General features: G+C 51.0%; 1 protein-coding gene across 1 annotated transcript; it reads right to left on the reverse strand.

The window, feature by feature from the left end:
• Nucleotides 1-27,647, reverse strand: CHDH (choline dehydrogenase). Its single transcript, XM_075320645.1, has 8 exons — nt 27,596-27,647; nt 17,302-18,070; nt 17,080-17,231; nt 13,793-13,922; nt 8,203-8,337; nt 6,542-6,684; nt 2,940-3,042; nt 1-1,512 (listed from the first exon to the last, which is right to left on the reverse strand). The coding sequence occupies exons 2-8, from the start codon at nt 18,050-18,052 to the stop codon at nt 1,094-1,096; spliced, it is 1,833 nt and encodes a 610-aa protein (XP_075176760.1). The 5' UTR covers nt 18,053-18,070; nt 27,596-27,647; the 3' UTR covers nt 1-1,093.

Consider the following 27,647-nt stretch of genomic DNA (forward strand, 5'->3'; position numbering starts at 1 on the left):
GTTATTTTTAGGAGTATCTTTTTTGGTTTATGTTATATGAACACTTCTAGTTTATTGTTTTTGGTTATAAAGTGGTTCAGACTATACCTGGAATTCACATTAGTTGGGTATATTATGGCCTGGAGGGGTATAGTTTGGCCTAAAACAGTTAATCCCAGGGGTATACGCTGGCCTGGGCTTAATCTGTCCTGCTACACCGGTACCACATATATAATTTAATGGGCCTAAACTTAAAGGGAATTTGTCAGCAGGTTTTTGCTCCCCCATCTGAGAGCAGCATAATATAGAGGCAGAGACCCTGATTCCAGAGATGTGTCACTTACTGAGCTGTTTACTCTGCTGCAGATCTAGCCGTTATACAGAGCTCATGAATATACTGGACTACCTGCAGCACACCAAGTAGTCCTGTAATGATAATCTTATGCTGATTAACCCTAGAACGCATACCTGGGGCCTCGCAGGCCTGCTAGGTCATTTGTTTTCTATGGTAGATTGAATTGCTTGCGCGTTCTAGGGTTAAACAGTGATTTTTATCAAAACTACTCTAAGCAGCCCAGTGAGTGACGCATCGCTGGAATCAGGGTCTCTGCCCCTACATATGCTGCTCTCAGATTAGGTGATAAAAACCAGGTGACAGATTCCCTTTAACTTCCATAAAATACAACTCACAGTCTTCTATTATATACAGGATCAGATTGGCCCCGGATTCTGACACAATTTGTCCCTTCAGTTTATTTCTGATTCACAAATAAGGTTTCGGACATTACTGATGAAGCTTGCACAGAATCCCGCTCTGCAGCGCTCAGCAGCAGCCGCTACACAATGAACGTCGCTGCGCTGTTCAGCGCTTTTCGATGTTTACATCCGGCGGCTGCTGGAGCAAATAACAGCAGATCAGTGGGGGGTGACCGGACCCCGACCGCTCTAATAATGCGGACCTCTCGATAGTAGATGCCCTGATGGCCCCTGTAATGTGCGCCACTGACAGGTTGTGCTGCTCCATTCTCCAGGGTGGACAGAACCAGCGCCTGTTGGTAAATCATTCCCTTTTCTGTCCCTGCCGCCTCTTGGTAGAGATGATAAAGGGAATGGATTATCGTTGGGTTTCGAGGCTTTTCGGCTTGTAGACGGGAATATTCTTCTCTTCCAGTGAAGCCGCTCCCTTAATGATATCGGCTGCCTTCTCTGCCAGCATAATGGTCGGGGCGTTCAGGTTACCACTCACGATGCTTGGCATGATGGACGCATCCACAACTCTTAAGTTTTCCACCCCAATGACCTTGGTGTCCGGATCAACCACAGCCGTGGTGTCGGTCGGCTGCCCCATTTTACAGGTGCAGGACGGGTGGTACGCGGTGTCGGATTTCTGCCTGATGAAGGCGTCAATTTCTTTGTCCGTCTGAACAGTTGGACCCGGTAGGATCTCGGGTCCCCGGAAATCATCAAAGGCTTTCTGGGCAAAGATCTCTCGGGACAGCTTCACGCACTTTCGGAAATCATCTACGTCCTTTTCTGTCAAAACAAATTAAATGCAATAATTAGAATTACTGTTAAATCAATTTATCCAGAGACATAAAATCTTCCTATTGGCTGCCTGAAAAGACATCCATCCAATTGAGTAATTTAGTCACCCACATTTGAACCCTCTCCTGATTTTGCATATCCATTTTAAAGCTCAGTGGTTAGCGCTGTTGCTATATAGGTGACTCAGTGGTTAGGACTGTTGTGACAGAGATTTAGCACCGTAGCTATAGAGGTGGCTCAGTGGTTAGCAATGTTGCTATGGAGGTGGCTCAGCGGTTAGCAATGTTGCTATAGAGGTGGCTCAGTGGTTAATAATATAATAATAATCTTTATTTCTACAGCGCCAACATATTCTGCAGCGCTTTACAATTCAGGAGGATCACATACAAACAACAGTTATAGAAGATACAATAATTAAAGGGAAAAAAGGCAACCCTGCTCGCAAGAGCTTACAATCTACCATGAGAGAGATGGGGGGAGGGGCAAGGTACAAGTGCTTATGTACAATGACAATCCAGCCATCTCAAGGAAATGGGGGATAGATAATGGCTTCCTGGGCCAGTTGGCCAGATCCTTGAGATGCATTTGGGTCCCATGGAAGTGGTTAGCACTGTTGTGATAGAGATGGCTCAGCGGTTAGCACCACAGCTATATAGGTGACTCAGTGGTTAGCACAGTTGATTTGCGGCACTGAGGTCCTGGGTTCAAATCCCATTAATAACGTCCGCAAGTAGTTTGTATGTTCTCCCAGTGTTATGTGGGTTTCTTCTGGTTTCTCAGATTTCCTCCCACACTCCAATCCATAATGATAGGGAACATAAATTGTGAGCTCCAGTGGGGACATCGATGATGTCTGTAAAGAGCTGCGGAAGTTATTATTTTTTGTGCTTTGCTTATACAGCACCATCATGAAGCATGTTACAAACATCATCTCTGTCCCCATCGGGGCTCACAACCTACATTCCTTATCAGTCTTTGGAGTGTGGGAGAAAACCAGAGAACCTGAAGGAAACCCACGCAAACTCCTTGCAGATGTGCAAAAAGTTGCATGTCCCCCCATAAATCAGGCATGCATGAAATGTCTCGGAAGGGGCGAACTGGAAAACATTTGCACACAAAATTAAAAATTGATGAATCAGCTGAAAACATCTGGAAACCCCAAATCCTGCCCACAAGGACAAACAAAGCAAAAGGTGAACACATAAAACAGACTTTAAAGAAGTCACAAAATAAAGCAAGAATAAAGTGCAAATAGAAAATAAAAAAAATACCAAAACGTAGACAAAAAAAAAGGTGCAAATCAAAAAACTGACTCCAGCTGATGTTACCTGCTTATTGTTATGGGGTCTTCTGTTATGCAGGGATTGTCCAAGGCAGGGACCCCAATAAATACCTTAATCCTGAATGATATTTACCTGTTGAGAGGTAGTTTGGGTTGATCAGTGGGTGGACACCGGGGTCCGCGCTCTGGAGTTTTAACCACCCAACACTTGTCTCTCTCATGGTTCCAACATGAACCTGTCAAAAATAAAATGTTAAACACATAGACCAGGTCACTAGGGGTTAAGGTAAAGTCGCCGCCCTACACCCCGACCCCCGGAATAACACAGCTATCCCATAGACTTCTACCCGCACGGCTTCCATGCATCACCATGGTCTCCATCGCCCGGTACGGGACTGTGCAGCTTTAGCGGTTGCGTGTATTGGGACGCGGCTGGTGATCTGACAGCCGGGGTGACAGCCGCCATCTTCATTTCCTGACAGTTACATTAAAGATTCCCTTCTTGTCTTTAAATTACCTAAGAATAATCAAGTTGTCAGAGTCGTCTCCAGGATGACGGAAATAAGACTTTATAACATGAGCAACTCGACTCATCTGTCATTAATTATCATTCCACGTCCCCGAAACACTAACACCATGCCCAACTATTCCGAAAATACCCACGATCCCGGCCAGGAGTTAACTCTTTACTTATCACAGTTAAGTCTTTATTTTAGGGAAGTGCGACAATAGAAAGGCGGCAGTTTTGGATTTCAATTATTTTTATTTTCAGTCTTTAATGTATAGTCTGAATAATGTTATGTCTTTGGTAGATTGATCTGTTTTCGTTTGGATTGGTTTTCATTTTTTAATATCAATTTTTTTTTAATTGGAAAAAGGGAATAATTTAAACATTTATACATTATACATTATATAGTTTTATTTTCGGTCTTTAATGTATAGTCTGATTAATGTTATATCTTTGATTGGACTTTTTTTCATTTTTTTAATTTCTATATTTTTGAATTGGATAATTATATAGTTAATTTAAACTTTTATTTTTTACTTTAGTAAAAAAAAAAAAATAAAAGGTTGTATCACTTATACTATATACTACAAGACCATGGTATTGCAGCAGTGTGACTGAGGTTCTCCTATGAAGCCCAGCCTCTAGCTGAGCTTCACAGGAAAACAAAGGTGGCAGCCTCGGGGACTACGATGGGAGCCGATGCACACCAGCAGGCAGGGAATTTTAATGCCTCTGTCACTGATTGACTGCAGCAATAAAATGGTTAACAGCAGCGATCTGAACTAGCTCCATTCTCTGCAGTTACAGGCAGATGCCAACGGTCACATTCCTCTTGAGCTCGCTCCATACAGCCCTCAGTGACTTGTGACAACAATGTATCCCACCATTCATTAAGTGGTTACAGACAAGTATTGCAAAAGTGCAATTGGATAAAAAAAAGGGCTGCGCTCGGACCCATGCTCTTCAATAACGCATTGCCAAAATGTGTTTTTCATCTCCGCTGCATTCAGCAAACTGCAATTTAACTCCGAAATCAGTCCATTGTGAGAAAAAAAAATATCGTATGCCACACGTTGCATCAGTACAGCATCAGATTATTATGTAAGGGGGGGAGATGACGGCCGCACAGAGCCCAGACCTCAACCTCATCCAACAACACTGTGACCCCGGCCTCTCCCAATATCAGGCTCCGACCTCACAAATGTTTTTTTGGATGAAGAGGCAAAAATTCCCCCAGACGCCTCCAAAATATTGTACAAAACCTTCCCATCAGTGTGGGAGCTGTTATTGTAAAGTGGGGAGCAATGCATAGTAATGTGGGGCTGTAGACCGCTCCTGTAGCTGTAATGTGAACGTGGCCCAATACTTTTATCCCGCATAGTCCTATCCATTTACTAACTTACAATAGTGGATTTCTCTGTAGTGAGACGTCCCCGCGCGTCCAGACACAGCTACAGCTAAGTGGAATGAACCCTCCGGTCAGAGATCAGGGGTGTACCTGTTGGGTTAGGTTATCCGAATACTGGCCAATCACAGGCCTGCCAGGCACGATGCCTCCCACTACCCTCCCCCCATATCCCCAATCAATCAGCCGGATGTAATCCCATCCTTCTGACTTCAGGACAGTTTTTTTTTGCAGAATAACTTCTCGGCATGAAGCCCGGAATGTCGTACGGAGCCGTTTCCATTACTGGATGCTAAAGTCTAAGATTCACCCCTTCACTGCCAAAGACAATGCAATAAACTAAACAAAGGCGTCCTGAAAATCGCAGACGTGTTATATTATAGATTTGCTTAATGCCAGTCTATGGATTTAACACTTAAAGGGAACCTGTCACCACATTTTCCCCTATTACACTAAAAGTCTCCCCTTCTGCGGCTCCGGGGCTGGTTTCTATGAAGCTGCACCTTGGCCCTGACTCCCCTTCCAGACCCCAAAAATTTCTTTATAAAACTTGGCCATTAGGTATGCTAATGACCTGTGTTGGCAATATGGGTGGGCTCATTTTCTGCTCCTTTATCCCCCTTCTACCGCTGATCGCCATCCTCCTTCATTGAGTGACGGGATGACGCCTCCGCCAACCTCATCATCGCATTTTCAAATCTTGCGCCTGTGCAGTTAGGTCCGCTCGAGCAGGCGCAGTTCATTCTGCCATATCGCGGGCAGAGCAGAAAACAGCTGCCCTAGTTCACACCGGTGAGCTAAATGCGCAGGCGCAAGATTATGGGCGAGTACGAGCATGGCGCTGGTGAGGTCATGCACAGCGCCGACGTCACCAGCGCCATGCTCGTACCCGCCCATAATCTCGCGCCTGCGCATTTAGCACATTGGCGCGAGCTAGGGCAACCAGGTTTTCTGCTCTGGCCGCGATATGGCAGACCTAACTGCACAGGCGCGAGATTTGAAAATGCGACGAGGAGGATGATGGAGGGAGTCATCCTGTCAATCAAGGAAGGAGGACGGCGATCAGCGGCAGGAGGGGGATAAAGGAGCAGAAAATGTGGCCGCCCATCTGGCCAACACAGGTCATTAGCATACCTAAGGGCCAAGTTTTATAAAGCTATTTTGGGGGTCTGGAAGGGGAGTCAGGGCCAAGGTGCAGCTTCATAAGATGCAGCCCAGGAGCTGCAGAAGGGGAGACTTTTATTTTAATAGGTAAAAATCTGGTGACAGGTTCCCTTTAAGAGTATGTTTTGTTTTTGCAGTTTTTAGAGCAGAGGTTTTTGAGGAGGATTTGGAGAACTGTGTGCCCATAGGTGTCAACGAGCTCTGATGCCTCATATCACTGACAATCATTTCTATAAAGCTAGTTTTCAAGAAGCTGATGTTCTCTTCTCACTTAACGGCTAAATGAACCATAAGGTTCAACTGTTAGGACCCCAATGATCCTTGATCCTGCCAGACATTGGGGTCTGGTATCGGCAAGTGAAGAAATTGATTGGGTGTTTGCTGTGCAGAAAGGAAATCTGAAGATACTGCTTTGTCAGTACCACCTCCATCCTAGGACCCCACTAATCAGACAGTGATGGGATATTCGAGAGAAGTCATTAGTCTGGTAACGGAAAAGTTGCCCTCATTGTTCTAGGTGCCTCGCACACAGCACTTGTACCCCAGAGCTAATCTGCGGGATCGGGGGGCACATGGGCATCGCTTCCCTCTGCGGATATCACTGTTGCCCCCACATATGCCTGCCCGTCATGTCGGCACCATGCTGTGTCCTGCTCACCTGATAGGCCTCAATCTTTGGACTCACGCGTCCATGATCTATGACCTGAGAAGGAAGAAAATGAAACTGGATATCGGGGTGCTCCACGCCGGGGGCACTTCTAATGAACCCTCCGGACTCCAGGTGTGCCGTCGCCCCATAACCTGGTGACCAAAGGGCAGAAAAAGATAAAGATCTCGTCAGTATTAGGTTTTTATAACTTTATGGTATCACTTAATATAAAAGTAAAAGAACAGAAGTTCACTGACTGATCGCTCGTTACATCCGGCACAAAATCACAGAAGTGATCAAAAATCAAAGAACATTCATAGCCGAGCCGTCAGAGCCGAGCTGAAGCAGCCGAGCCGTCACACAGCCGAACCGTCACAGCCGAGCCGTCAGAGCTGAGCCACCACAGCCGAGCCGTCACACAGCCGAACCGTCACAGCCGAGCCGACACAGCCGAGCCGTCACAGCCGAGTTGACACAGCCGAGCCGACACAGCCGAGCCGACACAGCCGAGCCGAAGCAGCAGAGCCGTCACACAGCCGAACCGTCAAAGCCCGAGCCGACACAGCCGAGCCGTCACAGCCGAGCCGAAGCAGCCGAGCCGTCAAAGCCCGAGCCGTCAAAGCCCGAGCCGACACAGCCGAGCCGTCATAGCCGAGCCGAAGCAGCAGAGCCGTCACACAGCCGAACCGTCAAAGCCCGAGCCGACACAGCCGAGCCGTCACAGCCGAGCCGAAGCAGCCGAGCCGTCAAAGCCCGAGCCGTCAAAGCCCGAGCCGACACAGCCGAGCCGTCATAGCCGAGCCGTCACACAGCCGAACCGTCACAGCCGAGCCGTCACAGCCGAGCCGTCACAGCCGAGCCGTCACAGCCGAGCCGACAGAGCCGAGCCGACAGAGCCGAGCCGACAGAGCCGAGCCGACAGAGCCGAGCCGACAGAGCCGAGCCGACAGAGCCGAGCCGACAGAGCCGAGCCGTCAAAGCCCGAGCCGTCAAAGCCCGAGCCGTCACACAGCCGAACCGTCACAACCGAGCCGAAGCAGCTGAGTCGTCAAAGCCCGAGCCGTCACAGCCAAGCGGTGAGCAGCTGCTCCAAGCACAAAGCGTCATCACTGGTGTTAACTGTCTGATCCGTTTAGTCCGGTGATCTTTGTTGCCGTCTTTTAAACCAAATTCTTCAAAATGGTGCACACAGTTGACAAAATGTGTACAAGATCGAACAAACATATACTATTTGCTTTTTTCTTTTCTTCATCTTTTATGTTTTAATCGTCACATGAGTCTTCAACCGTGTAATAATAACAGACAGATTTCTGATTCCTTCCTCCACATTCGGGCGCGGCAGAACAATCGTGTGAAAAAATGTTGTAACATTTCATAAAGTCACAAAGAATTAGGCTAAAACATCAGGATAAAGTAAACCGGACGATAATGCCGAACAAAAGGAATAAAAGCCACAAAAACAAGAAAAATTAACTGAAAAAAATGCAAATGAAACAATAAATAAAGTGAAAAAAATAACGTCACTAAGTGAACGATTTTCACCCAGAAGGAAGGTAGAAACACGAGGGTCAATTAGGGCCATAAAGTCAATTTTCAGCAATTTCCATTCCATATTTATTAGCAAACGTCGCGCCGCCCGGGGGTGACACATGGAGGAGCCGTATACGAACCTGTAAACTTCAGCATCCATTCCACCCCGATCTTCAGCATCATCAGGGGCTTTTGCGCTGCGAATAACGTTATCGGCTTCGTGCACATCTGCTGGATATAAACCTCCAGGTGATCCTGAAGATTCTGTCCCACGCCTACAATAATCAGGAGAAACAGTGTAAGTATACCTGCACCAGTGCTGGACTGGGGTGCCAGGGGCCCTAGAGTAACAGAATCCGGGGGCCACGCTGCTGCCACATGCACATAGTAACACGGAATGCGGGGGCCACGCTGCTGCCACATGCACATAGTAACACAGAATCCGGGGGCCACGCTGCTGCCACATGCACATAGTAACACAGAATCCGGGGCCCACGCTGCTGCCACATGCACATAGTAACACGGAATCTGGGGGCCCACGCTGCTGCCACATGCACATAGTAACACGGAATGCGGGGGCCACGCTGCTGCCACATGCACATAGTAACACGGAATCCGGGGGCCACACTGCTGCCACATGCACATAGTAACACGGAATCCGGGGGCCACACTGCTGCCACATGCACATAGTAACACAAAATCCGGGGGCCACGCTGCTGCCACATGCACATAGTAACACGGAATCTGGGGGCCCACGCTGCTGCCACATGCACATTGTAACACGAAATGCGGGGGCCATGCTGCTGCCACATGCACATAGTAACACGGAATCCGGGGGCCACACTGCTGCCACATGCACATAGTAACACGGAATCTGGGGGCCCACGCTGCTGCCACATGCACATAGTAACACAGAATCCGGGGGCCCACGCTGCTGCCACATGCACATAGTAACACAGAATCCGGGGGCCACGCTGCTGCCACATGCACATAGTAACACGGAATCCGGGGGCCACGCTGCTGCCACATGCACATAGTAACACGGACTCCAGGGGCCCACGCTGCTGCCACATGTACATAGTAACACAGAATCCGGGGGCCCACGCTGCTGCCACATGTACATAGTAACACAGAATCCAGGGGCCCACGCTGCTGCCACATGTACATAGTAACACAGAATCCAGGGGCCCACGCTGCTGCCACATGTACATAGTAACACGGAATCCAGGGGCCCACGCTGCTGCCACATGCACATAGTAACACGGAATCCGGGGGCTCACGCTGCTGCCACATGCACATAGTAACACGGACTCCAGGGGCCCACGCTGCTGCCACATACACATAGTAACACGGACTCCAGGGGCCCACGCTGCTGCCACATGCACATAGTAACACGGACTCCAGGGGCCCACGCTGCTGCCACATGCACATAGTAACACGGACTCCAGGGGCCCACGCTGCTGCCACATACACATAGTAACACGGACTCCAGGGGCCCACGCTGCTGCCACATACACATAGTAACACGGACTCCAGGGGCCCACGTTGCTGCCACATGCACATAGTAACACGGAATCTGGGGACCCACGCTGCTGCCACATGCACATAGTAACACGGAATTCAGGGGCCCACGCTGCTGCCACATGCACATAGTAACACGGAATCCGGGGGCTCACGCTACTGCCACATGCACATAGTAACACGGAATCTGGGGGCCCATGCTGCTGACACATGCACATAGTAACACAGAATCCGGGGGCCACGCTGCTGCCACATGCACATAGTAACACGGAATCTGGGGGCCCACGCTGCTGCCACATGCACATAGTAACACGGTCTCCAGGGGCCCACGCTGCTGCCACATGCACATAGTAACACGGAATCCGGGGGCCACGGAGCTGCCACATGCACATAGTAACACAGACTCCAGGGGCCCACGCTGCTGCCACATACAAATAGTAACACGGACTCCAGGGGCCCACGCTGCTGCCACATGCACATAGTAACACGGACTCCAGGGGCCCACGCTGCTGCCACATGCACATAGTACCACAGAATCCGGGGGCCACACTGCTGCCACCTGCATCATAGTAACACAGAATCCGGGGGCCACGCTGCTGCCACCTGCATCATAGTAACACAGAATCCGGGGGCCACACTGCTGCCACATGCACATAGTAACACAGAATCTGAGGGCCCACGCTGCTGCCAAATGTACATAGTAACATGGAATCCAGGGGCCCACGCTGCTGCCACATGCACATAGTACCACAGAATCCGGGGGCCACGCTGCTGCCACCTGCATCATAGTAACACAGAATCCGGGGGCCACGCTGCTGCCACCTGCATCATAGTAACACAGAATCTGAGGGCCCACGCTGCTGCCACATGTACATAGTAACACGGAATCCAGGGGCCCACACTGCTGCCACATGCACATAGTAACACGGAATCCAGGGGCCCACGCTGCTGCCACATGCACATAGTAACACAGAATCCGAGGGCCCACACTGCTGCCACATGCATCTAGTAACACAGGCTTTGGGGGCCCACGCTGCTGCCACATACATATAGTAACACGGAATCCGAGGGCCCACGCTGCTGCCACATGCATATAGTAACACAGGCTATGGGGGCCCACGCTGCTGCCACATGCACATAGTAACACGGAATCCAGGGGCCCACGCTGCTGCCACATGCACATAGTAACACGGAATCTGGGGGCCCACGCTGCTGCCACAAGCACATAGTAACACGGAATCCAGGGGCCCACGCTGCTGCCACATGCACATAGTAACACGGACTCCAGGGGCCCACGCTGCTGCCACATGCACATAGTAACACGGACTCCAGGGGCCCACGCTGCTGCCACATGCACATAGTAACACGGAATCTGGGGGCCCACGCTGCTGCCACATGCACATAGTAACACGGAATCTGGGGGCCCACGCTGCTGCCACATGCACATAGTAACACGGAATCTGGGGGCCCACGCTGCTGCTACATGCACATAGTAACACGGAATCTGGGGGCCCACGCTGCTGCCACATGCACATAGTAACACGGAATCTGGGGGCCCACGCTGCTGCCACATGCACATAGTAACACGGAATCTGGGGGCCCACGCTGCTGCCACATGCACATAGTAACACGGAATCCGGGGGCCACGCTGCTGACACATGCACATAGTAACACGGAATCTGGGGGCCCACGCTGCTGTCACATGCACATAGTAACACGGAATCCGGGGGCCCACGCTGCTGACACATGCACATAGTAACACGGAATCTGGGGGCCCACGCTGCTGCCACATGCGCATAGTAACATGGAATCTGGGGGCCCACGCTGCTGCCACATGCACATAGTTACACGACTCTCGCACATTTACCTTTCTACACTGCATCGTTCGTTACATGGATGATGAGCTGCTTTCTTTGTGGACAGTGAATCGAGTGTATTTTATCAATATATATGAACCAAGTATGTTCCAATTTTTTTCCACGGACAAACTGAATTTCATGGCGGAGTGCGGTGCGATGTATGGAGGACACAAGCTGCAATTTTCTTGGTCCGAGGATAAAGATTGGAATTATGCACGACCCCATAAAATAACATTACTCCAAGGGCGATCCATGTATTGTCTGATCGTACTCGGACTGATAATACGGCGGTGTGAGCGACCTCGAGATTAACGGGACCCGGTCACCATGACAATGCAGTGTGACGTGTAGTGCATGATGCAGGACAGGAGGCGCTGAACAGAAGGACGCACAGGATTCTGGGAAAAGGCTATTACTTGTAATGTACATTTATTTTAATTCTTGCTCATTGTGAGAGTCCAGTGGGCGGGCCTAATCAGTGATTGACAGTTATTGCAGTATGCACGCTCACTGAATAGGACCGTCCGCGGTATGCATGCTCACTGAATAGGACCGTCCGCGGTATGCATGCTCACTGACTAGGACCATCCGCGGTATGCATGCTCACTGACTAGGACCGTCCATGGTACGCCCGCTCACTGACTAGGACCGTCCGCAGTATGCACACTCACTGACTAGGACCGTCCGCAGTATGCATGCTCACTGACTAGGACCGTCCGTGGAATGCACACTCACTAACTAGGACCGTCCGCGGTATGCACACTCACTGACTAGGACCGTCCGCAGTATGCACACTCACTGACTAGGACCGTCCACAGTATGCACGCTCACTGACTAGGACCGTCCGCAGTATGCACGCTCACTGACTAGGACCATCCGTGGAATGCACACTCACTGACTAGGACCGTAGGCAGTATGCATGCTCACTGACTAGGACCGTCCGTGGAATGCACACTCACTAACTAGGACCGTCCGCGGTATGCACACTCACTGACTAGGACCGTCTGCGGTATGCATGCTCACTGACTAGGATCGTCCATGGTATGCACGTTCACTGACTAGGACCGTCCGCGGTATGCATGCTCACTGACTAGGACCGTCCGTGGTATGCATGCTCATTGACTAGGACCGTCCGCGGTATGCATGCTCACTGACTAGGACCGTCCGTGGTATGCATGCTCACTGACTAGGACCGTCCACGGTATGCATGCTCATTGACTAGGACCGTCCGCGGTATGCACGCTCACTGACTAGGACCGTCCGTGGTATGCATGGTCACTGACTAGGACCGTCCACGGTATGCATGCTCATTGACTAGGACCGTCCGCGGTATGCACGCTCACTGACTAGGACCGTCCGCGTTATGCACACTCACTGACTAGGACCGTCCGCCGTATGCACGCTCACTGACTAGGACCGTCCGTGGTATGCACGCTCACTGACTAGGACCGTCCACCTCTAATTGCAGAAACAACATGAATTTATATAAATGAATGAAATCCTTTCCCATAAAGCTGTATAGTCGAGTGCTCCGCTCCTCCTGCCCTATACCCCCTATACCTGCTGCCCAGAAATGGGGCTGAATTTCGTGTGACAGGTTCTCTTTAAAGGGAACAAAATCACATCCAAAAATACTATTTATCTGCAGAAATAGGGGTAATCTGCTGGGAAAAAAAAAACATTTAAGTCCTGTTTAGCTGGCATACTAAAGCAGTAGCTACAGGGAGGAAATTCATTTTTATTCTCCCTGCAGCTGCTTGCTTCAAGTCATTGTGAGTTTCAGGGAGCGGATACAGTCACCACTGACTTTACAGTGAGCACGTCGGGACTCTCTTCACAGCATGGTGATTGACAGCCTTCTCTGCACACACCTTGTACACACATGCCGCAGGGCAAGCTGTCAATCAAAGTGCCATAGAGTGATTACAGTCGAGCTCACAGTGAGAGGTGACTGCAATTGTCATACGGCACTGCCCCAATGAATGAAAACAAGCAGCTGCAGGGAGAATAAAACTTTATTTTCTCCCTGTAACTGCTGCTCCAGTAAACCAGTTAAGCAAGGTTTAACCCCTTACCAACAAATGACGTACAGTTAAGTTATATGTCGGCTCCCTGACTTTTATGCAGACTCCCATCTTTCCTGACACACGATGGCTGAATTATTCAAACATCATCTGCCTCTAAGGGTATGTGCACACGACCAGTGTTTGCAGCGTTTTGGACGCAGCGCGTTTTCACAAAAAAATCACAAATAGCGTAAGAAGGTGAGATTTCTGGGTATGAATGCAGCAGACATCATAAAATCCAAAACCATCTAAAGTATACAATCTTCTACCCCTGCGACACATACCTGGCAGGTGAGCGATCACAGGGATCCCCAATCGTCTGAGCTCTGCAGCATTGCCAATGCCAGACAGCATGAGCAGCTGGGGGGAGTTGATCGCTCCGCCACTCAGGATCACTTCTTTGCTGGCAAATGCCTAAAAAAATCATAAAAAGTCACAGGTTAAAAAATGAAGACAGATCAGTAACTGCTTCATCAGCATCTTCTTACTTTATGATGATTTATAAGACGGAGGATACCGATGACTAAACCAGAAGGAGCAGCGATATCAATGGTCACACGCGGTCACAACACAGCCGGTCATATACACAGCCGGTCATATACACAGCCGGTCATATACACAGCCGGTCATATACACAGCCGGTCATATACACAGCCAATCATATACACAGCCGGTCACAACACAGCCGGTCATATACACAGCCGGTCATATACACAGCCGGTCATATACACAGCCGGTCATATACACAGCCGGTCATATACACAGCCGGTCATATACACAGCCAGTCATATACACAGCCAGTCATATACACAGCCGGTCATATACACAGCCGGTCATATACACAGCCGGTCATATACACAGCCGGTCATATACACAGCCGGTCATATACACAGCCGGTCATATACACAGCCGGTCATATACACAGCCGGTCATATACACAGCCGGTCATATACACAGCCGGTCATATACACAGCCGGTCATATACACAGCCGGTCATATACACAGCCGGTCATATACACAGCCAGTCATATACACAGCCAGTCATATACACAGCCAGTCATATACACAGCCAGTCATATACACAGCCGGTCATATACACAGCCGGTCATATACACAGCCAGTCATATACACAGCCAGTCATATACACAGCCGGTCATATACACAGCCGGTCATATACACAGCCGGTCATATACACAGCCAATCATATACACAGCCGGTCACAACACAGCCGGTCATATACACAGCCGGTCATATACACAGCCGGTCATATACACAGCCGGTCATATACACAGCCAGTCATATACACAGCCAATCATATACACAGCCGGTCACAACACAGCCGGTCATATACACAGCCGGTCATATACACAGCCGGTCATATACACAGCCGGTCATATACACAGCCGGTCATATACACAGCCGGTCATATACACAGCCGGTCATATACACAGCCGGTCATATACACAGCCGGTCATATACACAGCCGGTCATATACACAGCCGGTCATATACACAGCCGGTCATATACACAGCCGGTCATATACACAGCCGGTCATATACACAGCCGGTCATATACACAGCCGGTCATATACACAGCCGGTCATATACACAGCCGGTCATATACACAGCCAGTCATATACACAGCCAGTCATATACACAGCCAGTCATATACACAGCCAATCATATACACAGCCGGTCATATACACAGCCGGTCATATACACAGCCGGTCATATACACAGCCGGTCATATACACAGCCGGTCATATACACAGCCGGTCATATACACAGCCGGTCATATACACAGCCGGTCATATACACAGCCGGTCATATACACAGCCGGTCATATACACAGCCGGTCATATACACAGCCGGTCATATACACAGCCGGTCATATACACAGCCAGTCATATACACAGCCAGTCATATACACAGCCAATCATATACACAGCCGGTCACAACACAGCCGGTCATATACACAGCCGGTCATATACACAGCCAGTCATATACACAGCCAGTCATATACACAGCCAGTCATATACACAGCCAGTCATATACACAGCCAGTCATATACACAGCCGGTCATATACACAGCCGGTCATATACACAGCCGGTCATATACACAGCCGGTCACAACACAGCCGGTCATATACACAGCCGGTCACAACACAGCCGGTCATATACACAACCGGTCATATACACAGCCGGTCATATACACAGCCGGTCATATACACAGCCGGTCATATACACAGCCGGTCATATACACAGCCGGTCATATACACAGCCGGTCATATACACAGCCGGTCATATACACAGCCGGTCATATACACAGCCGGTCATATACACAGCCGGTCATATACACAGCCGGTCACAACACAGCCGGTCATATACACAGCCGGTCATATACACAGCCGGTCATATACACAGCCGGTCATATACACAGCCGGTCATATACAGAGCCGGTCATATACAGAGGACAAGGAAATTATATGGGAATCTCAAGTCTCCATTGCTCTATATTTGATGACTTCTGCTTCCAGACATCGTATCATCACAAATAACTTTGGATTTGCTGATAAAAAAAATTACAGTGGAACAAAGGGGCCTATACCGACCCAAACGGTAATATCTGCCGTCCTCCAAACTCAACAGCTGTAACAATACTGATAGGCAGGTAGCATTTTCACATCTCAGCCATGTTTCCTCCAGAGCCCAGTGGTGGCGGCTTTACACCACTCTATTGGACGCTCGGCATTGTGCTCGGTGATGTACAGCTGCTGCATACAAGACATGTCTCCTCCAGAGTCCAGTGGTAGTGATTTTACACTGCTCCATCACATGCTCGGTATTGTGCTTGGTGATGTACGGCTCGGCATTGTGCTTGGTGATGTACAGCTCAGCATTGTGCTTGGTGATGTATGGCTCGGCATTGTGCTTGGTGATGTACGGCTCGGCATTGTGCTTGGTGATATATGGCTTGGCATTGTGCTTGGTGATGTACGGCTCGGCATTGCGCTTGGTGATGTACGGCTCGGCATTGCGCTTGGTGATGTACGGCTCGGCATTGTGCTTGGTGATGTACGGCTCGGCATTGTGCTTGGTGATGTACGGCTCGGCATTGTGCTTGGTGATGTACGGCTCGGCATTGCGCTTGGTGATGTACGGCTCGGCATTGTGCTTGGTGGTGTACGGCTCGGCATTGTGCTTGGTGGTGTACGGCTCGGCATTGTGCTTGGTGATGTACGGCTCGGCATTGTGCTTGGTGGTGTATGGCTCGGCATTGTGCTTGGTGATGTGTGGCTCGGCATTGTGCTTGGTGATGTGTGGCTCGGCATTGTGCTTGGTGATGTACGGCTCGGCATTGTGCTTGGTGGTGTACGGCTCGGCATTGTGCTTGGTGATGTACGGCTCGGCATTGTGCTTGGTGATGTACGGCTGCTGCTGATCGGACATGGAAACCCAAATTGTGCCAAATATATCAAAACGGCGCTTGTGATATAACAACTTTGCACAATTCAGTAGCGTTGGGGACAATTTTTTTACCTTTTGACACATCAAGATCTAAGTACATTTACCTCTTTCTTCTGCCCATTCTGGACATACTCCACTCCAGTCGCTCTCAGTCCTTGGAACAGTATTTTTGTGACCAGGGTCTTCTCGCGGACGGTCACGTTCTTGCGCTCCAGGGCTGGCCGTAGATAGGCGCTAGCTGAGCTCCATCTCTGACCTCAACAAGAAGAGAAGGTGGGTTCCCGATGTCTATGTAACGTTTACACGTCTATTACGTGGCCTCTTACCTTTGAATATCGTCATGTCCATCCATCCCACGCCTTCTTGCTGGAAGCCATTCATGTCCTCGGTGAACGGGTATCCTGCCTCCTGGGCAGCTTTGATGAATGCTTGATGAAGAAGGTGATTTGTCTTTCCTCTGGAGACGTGTAATGGGCCACTACCTCCTCTGTACGGATCAGGTCCTAGTTCATGAGTCTGGGCTTTCTTAAAATACGGCAAACAATGGCTATAGTCCCAGCCGGTGGCTCCTTGGGCGTGCCATCGATTGTAGTCCTCTGCATGTCCTCGAATATACACCATGGCATTCAAAGAAGAAGATCCCCCCCAAACTCTACCTCTCGGCCAGTACATAACCCGGTCGTCCATGTGTGTCTGTGGCACGGTGTGATAATACCAGTTGTACTTCTCATCACACAGGTTGTAGACGAGCGCCGCCGGCATATGGATCTTCCATGACAGCCTCTTACAGCCTAACATGAGATCCTTCGGCCCGGCTTCCAGGACCAGCACCGTTTCATCATTGCGTTCAGACAGCCGGTTTGCCAACACGCAACCGGCTGAACCCGCGCCGACAACGATGTAACTGAAGGAGTCCACATTGCCGGACTGAGTGGAGAACGGACAGACACTGGACAGATGTGACCTCCGCCCAAGCAAATGTCTTCCCTTATGTAAATCAGGTAAACGGCGCAAACCTTGTCCTCCGATGGGCACATGCCGGGAGGTTACCGTAAACACTTTACATATCCGGGCCATCGTCTTCTTTGGTTTTAGCTGGAAAATGATAGTAAAGGAAAGCAACAATTAATATTAAGGCTTAATCCAATTTTATCCAATAGTCACCTATCACAAGGCTTATACGTTGTCACCTGTCCACATGATAGGTGATAATTTAGTGCTTGCAGGGACCCCCCTCCCCTCCCATATCAATTGTAGTGGACCTATCTAGGTGGCAAAGACCCTGGTGGACCTATCTAGGCAGAGAAGTCCCTGGTGGACCTATTTCTGCGGAGAAGACCCTGGTGGACCTACCTAGGCAGAGAAGACCCTGGTGGACCTATCTAGGCAGAGAAGACCCTGGTGGATCAATTTCTGCGGAGAAGACCCTGGTGGACCTACCTAGGCAGAGAAGACCCTGGTGGACCTGTGGCACCCTGGACAAACCAGGGGCCACAGAGAACAACACCAACACACCCCACACCCCGGTTAGGCACACCAAAGTCAGACAAAAACCCTTGTTGCCTTCCTCCAGGGGCTGATGATCACACCAGAGGGGTGGGCCAGGCGGTTGGTCCCGCCCACCGAGGAGTTCACAGTCCTGGAGGCGGGAAAAGCAGAGAGTTCAGTTTTAGGAAGCGAAAGTGAGAGGAGTGAAGTGGCAGCTGAGCAGACTGAAGTTGGTCCGGGTGTGTGGCCCGGACGGATCAGCAAGGTTGGCAGACGGTGGTGACCGTCTGCAGGAGTGGCCTATCGGAGTCTACCGTAAGGACCGTGGACGGGCGGTGGCCCGGCGGTACCGGACCGGTACACAAAGAGAAGTCAGCACCATCTGGCAGGGGCTTGCGGACCCCGGCAAGGCTAGGAGTCGCCATGAATTTGCCAAATCCGTTAGCGAAGGGAACCTCCTGGGTTTCCCAGCAGCCAAGTCCCGTCAGAAGGTAACCGTCCAACCAAGAGAGGGAAACACAGTCACCGCCAAGGCTACCGTTCCCAGGGCCAGAGCCTGCGGGCAAAAGGGGCTCCTCTAGCCCATATCCAAGCTGGGGAGCGGGTTACCGGTGGGAACCCATTGGAACCGTTACACTACCTAGGTGCAGGGAAAGGCAGTCACCATCAACCTGCCGGGAGAAACAACAGCGCAGCCGTCTGTGGGACCTGTCCATCCAGCCGTGTGTTTTACCGAGAACTGTGTCCTCATCATTGGCTGAGTGAGTACACCGTGCCGTGCGGCACAGCGCTGCCCCCGCGACCCTGCACCTCGCCAGGCCCCGTAGCCCGCCTGCCATCCATCCCTACCCCATCACCGGGCCCCGGGACAACCAACCCCCTACCCACGGAGGGGAGAACTAACATCCAGGCTGCTCCCTGTCATCGCTCCCGGGATCCCCCGTTCAGAGCAGCGGTGGTGTCACCAATATCACCACAACCGTGGGTGGCGTCACGGACAATAACCAAATCCCCCACAATCAATTTCCCTTTTCACTCACGGGCGAGGAACGCCGCTCGAGTCCCCGGGATCCAGCCCACCGCTCGAGCCACCACCGAGCAGCAGCAGCAGCCGGACCCGAGCAGTGGGAGAGCACAGCGTCCCCTCCTCCGCCCGCGACAGACCTATCTAGGGAGAGAAGAGCCTGCTGGACCTAGCTAGGCAGAGAAGACCCTGGTGGACCTAACTAGCCGGAGAAGACCCAAGTGGACCTATGAAGGCAGAAAAGACCATGGTGGACCTATGAAGGCAGAAAAGACCCTGGTGGACCCATGAAGGCAGAAAAGACCATGGCCTGGTGGACCTATCTAGGTGGAGAAGACCCTGGTGGACCTATCAGGCGGAGAAAACCCAGTTGGACCTATCTAGTCATAGAAAACCCTGTTGGACCTATCTAGTCGGAGAAAACCCTGTTGGACCTATCTAGTCGGAGAAAACCCTGTTGGACCTATCAGGCGGAGAAAACCCAGTTGGACCTATCTAGTCATAGAAAACCCTGTTGGACCTATCTAGTCGGAGAAAACCCTGTTGGACCTATCTAGTCGGAGAAAACCCTGTTGGACCGATCTAGGCTGCACAAAATCGATCTTCCTACAGAACGTTCATCCATAAAGTCACCGTTGCGTTCGAGGTGAAGGCTGTTAACTAATAATCTGAAAGCAGCATGATTTAGGGACAGAGACCCTGATTCTAGCGATGCATCAATTACTGAGATGTTTGTTTTTTGTTTTTTTTTTATAAAATCACTTTTATAAATCTTTGCAGATCTAGCAGTTCTCTGAATGCTGAGTTTTGTATAACACCGTTCACACCACTGATTGGCAGCTTTCTGTGTATAACCCCATCCACACCACTGATTGGCAGCTTTCTGTGTATAACCCCATCCACACAACTGATTGGCAGCTTTCTGTGTATAACCCCACCCACACCACTGATTGGCAATTTCATGTGTACACTGTGCATAGGCAGAAAGCTGCTAGACAGTGAGGAGGGGGGTAACAGAGCAGGAGGCCTAAATGGCACAAGACGACTAGTCCTTCACTGATAATTAATTTGCTGATAAAACAATAATATTGAAACAACAAGCCGCCCTGTAAAGGTACCGTCACACTTAGCGACGCTCCAGCGATCCCATCAGCGATCTGACCTGGCAGGGATAGCTGGAGCGTCGCTACATGGTCGCTGGTGAGCTGTCAGTCAGGCAGATCTCCACAGCGATCAGAGATCAGCCACCAGCGACCTGTGTAACGGCGCTGTGCTTTGTAACCATGGTACACATCGGGTTACTAAGCAAAGCACTTTGCTTATAGTTACCCGATGTGTACCTTGGCTACGTGTGCAGGGAGCTGGCTTCTTGAAACTGCGGACGCTGGTAACCAAGGTAAATATCGGGTAACCAAGCAAATCACTTTGCTTGGTTACCCGATGTGTACCTTGGTTACCAGCGTCCGCAGAAGCCGGCTCCCTGCACATTCAGATCGTTGCTCTCTCGCTGTCACACACAGCGTTGTGTGCTTCACAGCGGGAGAGGAACGACCAAAAAATGGCCCAGGACATTCAGCAACGACCGGTGACCTCACAGCAGGGGCCAGGTCGTTGCTGGATGTCACACACAGCAACATCGCTAGCAACATCGCTGCTACGTCACAAAAACCGTGACTCAGCAGCGATGTCGCTTAGTGAAACGTGGCCTTAAGGCTATCGGCACCTTCAAGTTGAAAAAATAAATCAACTTTACAATAAAAGAAAAGTTTTGAATTTGTGACCGAGGAGCAGATCTGCCGGGAAGAATCTGGGAGAGGTTCAGGAGATGCCTGCAGCGTTGTACAGGGAGCGCCAGGAAAGTAAGAATCCTTACCCCGGAGATCAGCTTCTGGAAGCCGCCCATGTACAAGGCCGTGTTCACACAATATTGGACCTATCACTGCAAGAATATTTTCAAGCCCCTCTATTTTCAAGTTTCATTGCAGCATTTTTTATTTCACGGTTGGAGTGTTGCTGTAAATCTGCGTCCCCTTCCCCCGGGCTTATCCTCCAGAGCATTCATCTCTTTACAGCGTCGCTCCGCTCGGTCTCCGGTGATTTGTGACCTGTAAGCAGTTCTAGTGTTTCATGGAGGAGCCGGAGGGAACACCTCAATATAAGTCTATGAGAGCCTCATTATGGCCTCATCCTGGCTCTCATAGATTTGTATTGAGAGTTTGTGATGTAACTTCTGACTTCCGGCCAGTTAGAAATCACGGGCACAAGATAGTGTCACAGGACTGGAGAGACGCCGAAAAAGGATGAATATGGCAGCGGGTAAGTAGAACACCGGGGGCAGGGGACTTGGATTTAACCCCTTTAGGACCCATGACATGCTATGTACATCATAGGTCATTTCCCTGTCTTTGATGCGGGCTCACACGCTGAGCCTGCAGCTATCCCTGCAGAGGAAGGCTGAATCATTGAGCCATCACCTGCCTCTAACAGCTGCAGTGAAGCGGCCAACCGCCCGTGACTGTCAACCTGATACGTGCACTCCCTGCCGGCATGCAACACACGCCGGCGGGGAGCGTCCTGCTCTATCTCCTCATTGGTGAACCCAGTGACGCGATTGTGGGACACGGATGACAGCCGGGGGTCTGCTGATTTTTGATTTTTCACCACTTAAACAGACCACATCATGGAATAACGTCAACTCATAACAGACATCAGATGACGACGTAACCATGGATACCTCAGCTCTACTGCCCTCCATAAAGAGGACGACCCGACTGACGGGGAAGGATACGATGGGCCTCATTTATTGCTTACATGGCTCTGGTAAAATGAAAGCTGAGCACTGATTGGTTTCGCGGGTAAAATAAAAGCTGAGCTTTGATTGGTTGCTCTGGTAAAATGAAAGCTGAGCTCTGATTGGATACTGGGATAAAATGAAAGCTGATCGCTGATTGGTTGCTCTGGTAAAATGAAAGCAGAGTTCAGATTGGTTGCTCTGGTCAAATTAAAGCTGAGCTCTGATTGGTTACAATGGGCAACAAATGTAGTTTGACTATAAAGGTTTGGATAAATGAGGCTCAATAAGCGTCATCCTGTACAAAGTACACAAGAGAAATGAGGGGCTGTCTTCTGTGGCCCTCCCTGTAGTGTCAGACATATAAGAGGCTGCATTTGTCCTCAGAGTATCATCATCTTCCTCCTAATCCTCCATCACTCGGCTCTTTGTCTCCAGCAGATTATAAAATTTCCATTTCATAAAAATATTTGCCTACTGTGAACCTTAGTGGCTCCAGAACAGTATCCTAATGCCCGGCTACACAGCAGGAGCAGGGCATTGCCCCAGTCCTCGGCTACACAGCAGGACGTTGCCCCAGTCCTCGGCTACACAGCAGGACATTGCCCCAGTCCTCGGCTACACAGCAGGACGTTGCCCCAGTCCTCGGCTACACAGAAGGAGCAGGGCATTGCCCCAGTCCTCGGCTACACAGCAGGACATTGCCCCAGACCTCGGCTACACAGCAGGACATTGCCCCAGTCCTCGGCTACACAGCAGGACGTTGCCCCAGTCCTCGGCTACACAGAAGGAGCAGGGCATTGCCCCAGTCCTCGGCTACACAGCAGGACGTTGCCCCAGTCCTCGGCTACACAGCAGGACATTGCCCCAGTCCTCGGCTACACAGCAGGACGTTGCCCCAGTCCTCGGCTACACAGCAGGACGTTGCCCCAGTCCTCGGCTACACAGCAGGACATTGCCCCAGTCCTCGGCTACACAGCAGGACATTGCCCCAGTCCTCGGCTACACAGCAGGACATTGCCCCAGTCCTCGGCTACACAGCAGGACATTGCCCCAGTCCTCGGCTACACAGCAGGACATTGCCCCAGTCCTCGGCTACACAGCAGGACATTGCCCCAGTCCTCGGCTACACAGCAGGACATTGCCCCAGTCCTCGGCTACACAGCAGGACATTGCCCCAGTCCTCGGCTACACAGCAGGACATTGCCCCAGTCCTCAGCTACACAGCAGGACATTGCCCCAGTCCTCAGCTACACAGCAGGACATTGCCCCAGTCCTCAGCTACACAGCAGGACATTGCCCCAGTCCTCAGCTACACAGCAGGACATTGCCCCAGTCCTCGGCTACAAAGGACATTGCCCCAGTCCTCGGCTACAAAGGACATTGCCCCAGTCCTCAGCTACACAGCAGGACATTGCCCCAGTCCTCGGCTACACAGCAGGACATTGCCCCAGTCCTCGGCTACACAGCAGGACATTGCGCCAGTCCTCGGCTACAAAGGACATTGCCCTAGTCCTCGGCTACACAGCAGGACATTGCCCCAGTCCCTCAGCTACACAGCAGGACATTGCCCCAGTCCTCGGCTACACAGCAGGACATTGCCCCAGTCCTCAGCTACACAGCAGGACATTGCCCAGTCCTCGGCTACACAGCAGGACATTGCCCCAGTCCTCGGCTACAAAGGACATTGCCCTAGTCCTCGGCTACACAGCAGGACGTTTCCCCAGTCCTGGGCTACACAGCAGGACATTGCCCTAGTCCTGGGCTACACAGCAGGACATTGCCCTAGTCCTGGGCTACACAGCAGGGCATTGCCCCAGTCCTCGGCTACACAGCAGGACATTGCCCCAGTCCTCGGCTACACAGCAGGACATTGCCCCAGTCCTCGGCTACACAGCAGGACATTGCCCCAGTCCTCGGCTACACAGCAGGACATTGCCCCAGTCCTCGGCTACACAGCAGGACATTGCCCCAGTCCTCGGCTACACAGCAGGACATTGCCCCAGTCCTCGGCTACACAGCAGGACATTGCCCCAGTCCTCGGCTACACAGCAGGACATTGCCCCAGTCCTCGGCTACACAGCAGGACATTGCCCCAGTCCTCGGCTACACAGCAGGACATTGCCCCAGTCCTCGGCTACACAGCAGGACATTGCCCCAGTCCTCGGCTACACAGCAGGACATTGCCCCAGTCCTCGGCTACACAGCAGGACATTGCCCCAGTCCTCGGCTACACAGCAGGACATTGCCCCAGTCCTCGGCTACACAGCAGGACATTGCCCCAGTCCTCGGCTACACAGCAGGACATTGCCCCAGTCCTCGGCTACACAGCAGGACATTGCCCCAGTCCTCGGCTACACAGCAGGTCTTTGCCCCAGTCCTCGGCTACACAGCAGGACATTGCTCCAGTCCTCGGCTACACAGCAGGACATTGCCCCAGTCCTCAGCTACACAGCAGGACATTGCCCCAGTCCTCAGCTACACAGCAGGACATTGCCCCAGTCCTCAGCTACAAAGGACATTGCCCTAGTCCTCGGCTACACAGCAGGACATTGCCCCAGTCCTCAGCTACACAGCAGGACATTGCCCCAGTCCTCAGCTACACAGCAGGACATTGCCCCAGTCCTCGGCTACAAAGGACATTGCCCTAGTCCTCGGCTACACAGCAGGACATTGCCCCAGTCCTCGGCTACACAGCAGGACATTGCCCCAGTCCTCGGCTACACAGCAGGACATTGCCCCAGTCCTCGGCTACACAGCAGGACATTGCCCCAGTCCTCAGCTACACAGCAGGACATTGCCCCAGTCCTCGGCTACAAAGGACATTGCCCTAGTCCTGGGCTACACAGCAGGACATTGCCCTAGTCCTGGGCTACACAGCAGGACATTGCCCCAGTCCTCAGCTACACAGCAGGACGTTGCCCCAGTCCTCGGCTACACAGCAGGACATTGCCCCAGTCCTCAGCTACACAGCAGGACATTGCCCCAGTCCTCAGCTACACAGCAGGACATTGCCCCAGTCCTCAGCTACACAGCAGGACATTTCCCCAGTCCTGGGCTACACAGCAGGACATTTCCCCAGTCCTGGGCTACACAGCAGGACATTGCCCCAGTCCTGGGCTACACAGCAGGACATTGCCCTAGTCCTGGGCTACACAGCAGGACATTGCCCCAGTCCTCGGCTACATAGCAGGACGTTGCCCCAGTCCTCTGCTACACAGCAGGACGTTGCCCCAGTCCTCGGCTACACAGCAGGACATTGCCCCAGTCCTCGGCTACACAGCAGGACGTTGCCCCAGTCCTGGGCTACACAGCAGGACATTTTCCTAGTCAAGGGCTAAACCACAGTATACGGAGCACTAGTTGTTACCTAAATGTTTGATTTATAAATATTTAGTCAGAAATACATCCACAGCCCAGGACCCGCTCCAGCCGCCAGTCCTTACTAGCCAAGATGACTAAGGCTAAGGTCACGTCCAGTAATCATCTGTTAGAACGGATCCGTTATCTGATCGCTATTTATCTTCCATTTGAAATGGATCAAGAAAAACTGATCCTTTACAAATGAAAGAAAATCGGATAGTTCTTTTTACATGGAAGTCTATGGAGAACGAATCCGTTACCTGACTGCAGTTTATTAAACAGTAATCAGCTAATGGATCCATTCTCCATAGACTCCCATGTTAAAAAACGGATCTTGCAGAAATACATTTTTTCAAAATGGAGAAAAAAGTTGTGTCTGCAGAACAGAGATCACTGCTGGATCCGCTCTAACAGAAGATTACCGGACATGTGATTCAGCCTAAGACTCCAGCGCGGCTCCGCTCAGACTGTAAGCTCTTAGCCCCCAACAGAAAGCGGATTGTTATGTAATTATCAGACAAGGCAGAATATCCTGGGTCCACTGACACAGGACTGCAGGTAAACCTCATTCATCCTGGGTCCACTGACACAGGACTGCAGGTAAACCTCATTCATCCTGGGTCCATTTACACAGGACTGCAGGTAAACCTCATTCATCCAGGGTCCACTTACACAGGACTGCAGCTAAACCTCATTTATCCTGGGTCCACTTACACAGGACTGCAGGTAAACCTCATTCATCCTGGGACCACTTACACAGGACTGCAGGTAAACCTCATTCATCCTGGGTCCACTTACACAGGACTGCAGGTAAACCTCATTCATCCTGGGTCCACTGACACAGGACTGCAGGTAAACCTCATTCATCCAGGGTCCACTGACACAGGACTGCAGGTAAACCTCATTCATCCTGGGTCCACTGACACAGGACTGCAGGTAAACCTCATTCATCCTGGGTCCACTGACACAGGACTGCAGGTAAACCTCATTCATCCTGGGTCCACTGACACAGGACTGCAGGTAAACCTCATTTATCCTGGGTCCATTTACACAGGACTGCAGGTAAACATCATTCATCCTGGGACCATTTACACAGGACTGCAGGTAAACCTCATTCATCCTGGGTCCACTTACACAGGACTGCAGGTAAACCTCATTCATCCTGGGTCCACTGACACAGGACTGCAGGTAAACCTCATTTATCCTGGGTCCATTTACACAGGACTGCAGGTAAACATCATTCATCCTGGGACCATTTACACAGGACTGCAGGTAAACCTCATTCATCCTGGGTCCACTTACACAGGACTGCAGATAAACCTCATTCATCCTGGGTCCACTGACACAGGACTGCAGGTAAACCTCATTTATCCTGGGTCCATTTACACAGGACTGCAGGTAAACCTCATTCATCCTGGGTCCACTTACACAGGACTGCAGGTAAACCTCATTCATCCTGGGACCACTTACACAGGACTGCAGGTAAACCTCATTTATCCTGGGTCCATTTACACAGGACTGCAGGTAAACATCATTCATCCTGGGACCATTTACACAGGACTGCAGGTAAACCTCATTCATCCTGGGTCCACTTACACAGGACTGCAGGTAAACCTCATTCATCCTGGGTCCACTTACATAGGACTGCAGGTAAACCTCATTCATCCTGGGACCACTTACATAGGACTGCAGGTAAACCTCATTCATCCTGGGTCCACTTACACAGGACTGCAGATAAACATCATTGATCCTGGGACTACTTACACAGGACTGCAGGTAAACCAAACCTGGAAGAGTAAAAATACAAACTCGGCTCTGCTACATCTTCTGTATAACATTAGAGCTCCTATGGGTGCAGTGCAGTGGAGATTACACAATGCACTGGTGGACACAGGTCCGGATTCTCCAGGGTCTTCTGTGGACAAGAAGCCCCTACCTTGTGTCTGTCACTCACCTCCCAGGGTCTCCGGCACTCGTCTCCGCAGCTCGACCATGTAGTGAATATT

The sequence above is a fragment of the Anomaloglossus baeobatrachus genome, chromosome 8 (genome assembly GCF_048569485.1).
Source record: "Anomaloglossus baeobatrachus isolate aAnoBae1 chromosome 8, aAnoBae1.hap1, whole genome shotgun sequence".
In the NCBI taxonomy this organism is placed as follows: Eukaryota; Metazoa; Chordata; class Amphibia; order Anura; family Aromobatidae; genus Anomaloglossus; species Anomaloglossus baeobatrachus.

Excerpts from the sequence above, each read along its gene's own strand:
- CHDH (XM_075320645.1), bottom strand. The coding sequence starts at position 18,052 with ATGGCCCGGATATGTAAAGTGTTTACGGTAACCTCCCGGCATGTGCCC. Across the intron at positions 17,232-17,301 it reads GGACATGACGATATTCAAAG|GTCAGAGATGGAGCTCAGCT; the intron begins GTAAGAGGCCAC and ends CTTCTTGTTGAG. Across the intron at positions 13,923-17,079 it reads AGAATGGGCAGAAGAAAGAG|GCATTTGCCAGCAAAGAAGT; the intron begins GTAAATGTACTT and ends TGATTTTTTTAG.